The sequence below is a fragment of the Limulus polyphemus genome, unplaced genomic scaffold (genome assembly GCF_000517525.1).
Source record: "Limulus polyphemus unplaced genomic scaffold, Limulus_polyphemus-2.1.2 Scaffold5794, whole genome shotgun sequence".
Lineage (NCBI taxonomy): Eukaryota > Metazoa > Arthropoda > Merostomata > Xiphosura > Limulidae > Limulus > Limulus polyphemus.
This window is the reverse complement of record NW_013671404.1, coordinates 28281-33466: the sequence shown is the minus strand read 5'-3', so window position 1 is coordinate 33466 and position 5186 is coordinate 28281. Positions and strand designations below refer to the sequence as shown.

At 31.7% G+C, this 5186-nt stretch overlaps 1 protein-coding gene across 1 annotated transcript in view; it reads right to left on the bottom strand.

Moving 5' to 3' along the window:
• LOC106472991 (NADH dehydrogenase [ubiquinone] 1 alpha subcomplex subunit 13-like) overlaps positions 1–3336 on the bottom strand; it is a 7131-nt gene extending 3795 nt beyond the window's left edge. The window contains exon 1 of the mRNA XM_013933664.2: positions 3196–3336. Within this exon, the coding sequence (XP_013789118.1) occupies positions 3196–3289 (94 nt within the window). The 5' untranslated portion in view covers positions 3290–3336. The remainder of the gene's footprint in view (positions 1–3195) is intronic.
• Between the last annotated feature and the right edge of the window lie 1850 nt (positions 3337–5186).

The window sequence follows — 5186 nt, the reverse complement described above, 5'->3', positions numbered from 1 at the left end:
AGCTATTGAAGACAGTTTTTAAGACTAAAGTCACCTGAATGAAATTTGCTGAACCATCTTTGACACTTACGAGCATTCAAAACATTTCCATAAACTTCTTTGATATTCTTTGTTGTTACAGAGACGTTGTTTCCCTTCTTGTATTCAAACAGCATTACATGCAGAGTGTGTGTCCTGTCGTGTACCATCACTACAAGTGATTAGAGTATACTAATACACTTTATATAGGCTACACTAATGTGACGTTTTAACTATTATACGTGATGTACATTTTTAAGGGGGTGGTTAATGAAAGCGTTCCAAAATGCAACATTAATTTCTTGATAACCTAATATAACTTATAATAAAAGTTTCAGATATTAACCCTCAAAATTACTGACTTATTTTTTATAACATTCATACTGAATAATCTTATATATTTTGTTTGTTACAACACCTGTAAAGAAAGTCAAATCACTACTTTCCTAAGTAAGATAAATAAAGAGTTTCCAGTAGTAACTAGTGTTAATTACAATATTACTGCTTTTTTATTGTTTAAATTTCTTGTCTGACACAAATCTTATAAGGGACTGCGTATTTAACAAGGTTGTCAACCCAGAAAACTATTTGGTGTATAGTTAGTTTAGGTTTGTCTGTTTTTTAATAAAAATGATGGAGCCCACATAGACCTTACCACTAAATTCTTGAGTTAATAAAATACTTCACCAAGATTAGTTGTTATTCTAAATTACATTTTACTGTGCTTTTGGATTGAATAGTTTTCTAAAACCATGAAAAATACTGTCACCATTTATATAGAAATTCATTTGTAATATTTCAATTGCCATGTACAAATTATAGTACACTAAACTAGTAGTTCTCAACCGTTTCACAGAAACAGTACGTGATAATTACAAATATCTATAACTCTTTCTGACTAACTACATTGTGTACTTCCTATCTGCATTAGTAGTATAGGCCTATATACACTCTTATCCAGTACTACCTACAAGATTTATGTGAGTAGCTATACTCTTTATAGTCCATATGGGTTTTATTTTTATAAAGATTTTGATAGTTTATAGCATGAAAAAAGGTTGGAAATCATTACATAACACTCAATATAGACAAAGATGTAATTTTGTTTCACTTGTGGACTCGGTTTTAGGCAAGATAAAACAAATGTTTAGCTAAAACGCTGGCCATATGATTCTTTGGTAAGTCCACAAGCATTTTATTTATACAATATACCTTATTAAAAACATTTCAATTTAAAACTGAGGATCATGATAAAGACAACTGATATTTTTTTGGAACAAAGTTTGCCATACAATAAAAATAATTACAGTTCCTAAATATTTAGTAAAGTGTCTTTGTTACTACTACACGTGAAGCTAATTCTATGCTTGTAAGCCTTATGCAGGTGTTTAAAAGTACACCCAAAATCAGTTCTATACCTATAATATGACAGGATTTTAATCAGGAAACTGTTACTTTAGATGTGTTCGGTGGGATGGGTTGAATTGCAAAACAATAGGAAGAACAGGGGATAAATACATCAGTGAATATAAAATAATGAAGTATCTGTAAGGACAAGTTATAATACATTGTAAAAAAACAACAAATCATTAATTACTGGCTCTATATTTTATATTACACAACTACAACATATATTTTATAATCATTTGAAATATGCAGACTTCTCAGATGTTGTCATAAAAGCTTCTACTGGTACGGATGACACCACTGTAACACAGCATACTGTCAACAAGGAACCATTTGGTCCTTCAAGGTTCTTTTTTCACACTCACCTTTGAGAAAAGTAATAATTTAAACCAACTGTTTATTTTTCAGGAAATTGATTCCCTTCTTAAACTATTATAAAATGTACAGGAGACATTGCCGTTACTACGTCAAGACTTGAATCGATTGGTCAGTTTAACAAATAGTTGGTAAATGACCTTTAATTACATTAAGTGAAGAGTTATACCTTTGAGTTATAACAGTTTGGATCACACATTTATATAGATGAAAATCCACTCAAAGGCAGAACTGAGGAAAAGGACCTCGACAAAGCATAGCAAAAATCATTCATGGCGTTAAGGTAATACTCTGTGTTGCTAATTTTAAAGCAGTGTAAGTCAAAGCAGTCAAAGGGAGTAATTATTAATTTAAACAGAGCACTAGCATGGTCTCGTACGAGATATTACATATAGTTTTGGTCGCTTTATCTAAGAAAGGATATTGACTTGTTGGAAAGGGTTCAGAAGAGGGCTATCAGCAAGATTCTTATGGGAATAGTTTAAGACCTCATTTTCCTTTTGAGAAAAATAGTTGAGGGGTGATCTTATTAAAGTTTACACTAAAGGGAATAATAGGATAAAGGGCTTTGATTTCTTTGGGCTGAATTTTAAAGACAACAAAATGAGAGGACACAGGTTTGAAGTTTGGAAAAAACAGAACAGATTCCAGTTACTTTTGCAACAGAGTGATTAACTTATGGAATGAGATGCTATCAGCAGCACCTCACAAGAGTTAAGAGGGGAATCTTTCCTCGAAAATAAAGGTGGTTCACATTTTGAATTTCCTTGGGGGGTACAGGGATAGCCTTGAAGGGCCAATGTTATCTTCATCAGTGTATGGTGTTATTTTTGTCAACAATCACAGCCTTACCATGTGAACTTAAAACCATATTCCACTCCAATTAATTTTTATGTGTCATATCCATTCTGGTCATAGCAAAATTATTGATACCATAACAACATAAAACATGAACAAAAATAAAATGAGTATAGTCACATATGAAATAGCTATTCATAACAGTTTTACTAATATTTATTTTACCTTCTATTCACAAACGACGATATTAAAACTAAAATTTAAAAGATCTTTTAATTTCAAGTTTAACATGTTTTCAAATCTATGAAATCTAAGTTATAGTTATATATATTTATAATACAAACAACACAGAATAGACGGTAGAAAATAAACATTACATGGGTAGTCCATTAGTATTACAGTATCAGTATAAATCGTGTCAAATACTGAGAAAACAAAGTTAAACTTTAATAATAAAATTTAGTTTAACTTTGAAATTGCAGCGGTGAAATACTTCAATAGCCCAACTACTTTTTTTTTACTATGTTTCGCATAGCTCGAGTGTTAATTGAAACTACATAATAGTATTAGTAATATTGAATTTTAAAATATACTGACCATTAAAATACTTTTTTACTGGAATATTTTGAAAAACAATAGGTGCATACCCTCCTTTCGGAGGCATATCTTGTTTATAATTCACCTCTGCCATTTCACAAAATCCTAGCTCAATGACTTCCCATGAAAAGAGGCCGTTTAGAGTTTCCATTAGAGGTCGCTTTTTTGCTTAAATACTGTACAAATATTATTATTTCTTGAAATTGTATGGTTTTTCATGTTTTATGGTTATATTCTATACAAGAGCAATATTTGAAAATGTTTAAAATATTTATGAGTTTTACACCAACTTCAACATGAAGTAGATAATATGTTGCTAAAAACAAGTCGACATAAACAAGGAAGAAGCAGTAGCTTTTCACTCCCAGTCTCTTGGATAGAAAATTAACCAATATAAAAGCCATTTTTTAATATCTGTAGTGCATATTGGTTAAGAGAAGACATATTAATACTACAAATAGTCACGAGATAGTTATTGTTGTTTGTCACTCGATGTTGTTATCGATAGTGATACTGAAAGGTATTGTTTGAATTTTGTAATTAATGTATTGTTTTGGAATTAGGTATTTTCTTTCCGGCTCTTTTTTTCTGGTTCCGTTGTTACTGATTTATTAATATTGGTGTGAAGTTATGGCCAGGCATTTGTTTATTAACTTGGTTGAATTTATTTCTAAATGTTGTTATTTTGTTTTTTCTTCGGTTTTTACTAATGAAAATTTAAGCAGTATTCCACATCTTGAACAGTTGGTAAATGGAAACCAGATCAAACAAAATAACTGCATTAATTCTGATCTTGTTAAAAAAACTGGGAAGTTTAAAAAACGATAAGGCTCCTGGGCTAGATAATATTTCCTCAAGGGTTTTGAAGGAGGTTAAAGATTCGATATGTGAACCACTTACTACTATTTTTTGTCAGTCCTTGAATATTGGACAGGTACCAGAGGATTGGAAGCTAATGTAACTCTTTTTTTCAAGGGAGGTGATAAAAATGGACCCAGTAATTATCTGTTGTGGGAAACGTTTTGGAAAGTCTGTTAAAAGATGCTTTGCAAAGTCATTTAACAAAGTTTAGAATCTTTTTGGATAGTCAACATGGTTTCATTAAGGGGAATTCTTGCCGTACAAATCTTTTAACATTCTTTGAAAAGGTTACTGCTTATATAGATGAGGGTAAGGGTGTAGATTCGGTGTATATGGATTTTCAGAAAGCATTTGAAAAGGTTCCACATAAAAGGCTTGTAAAATATTATCTCTATAGGCGTGTAGGATAAGTTAGCAAATTAGATAGAAGATAGGCTGGATGGAAAAAAGCAGAGGGTTGTTACTAATATAGTTCAGACAAAATGGATTAATACCACAAGTGGGGTACCTCAGGGCTCAGTCTTAGAACCTTTGCTCTTTTTTATTTACATCAGTGATGTAGATGAAGAAATAGTCAATAAATTACTTAAATTTGCAGACGATATCAAGGTCTCGGATGTTGCTAGCTATGAAGAGGATGCTGGTGATTTACAAAATAATTTAGATCATTTAGTGAGTTGGGCAAATAAATGGCAGATGGGTTTTAATTATAATAGATGCAAGATAATGTGTGTGGCTTATCATAATATGAATTATAAGTATAATTTGGATGGGAATAACCTTAACAGTGTTATGAAGGAAAGGGATCTTGGTGTAATAGTCGATAAGTCTCTAAAGCCATCTATCCAAGCGGTGTGCTTTTGCTAGTGGTAGGGCAAATAGGATTTTAGGTTGTATCTATAGAAATATTGAATACAAATCTAAATAGGTTATAATTTCATTGTACAGGACACTGGTTAGGCCATATTTAGAATATTGTGTTCAGTCTTGGGCTCCTTACCTTAGGAAGGACATTGAATTGTTGGAAAGGTTTCAGAGGATGGTTACTAGAATGGCGCCTGGGATGGAGGGGGTTGTCATACGAGGAGAGATTGAAATCTCTCAAATTGTTTTCTCTTGAAAAAAGAAGG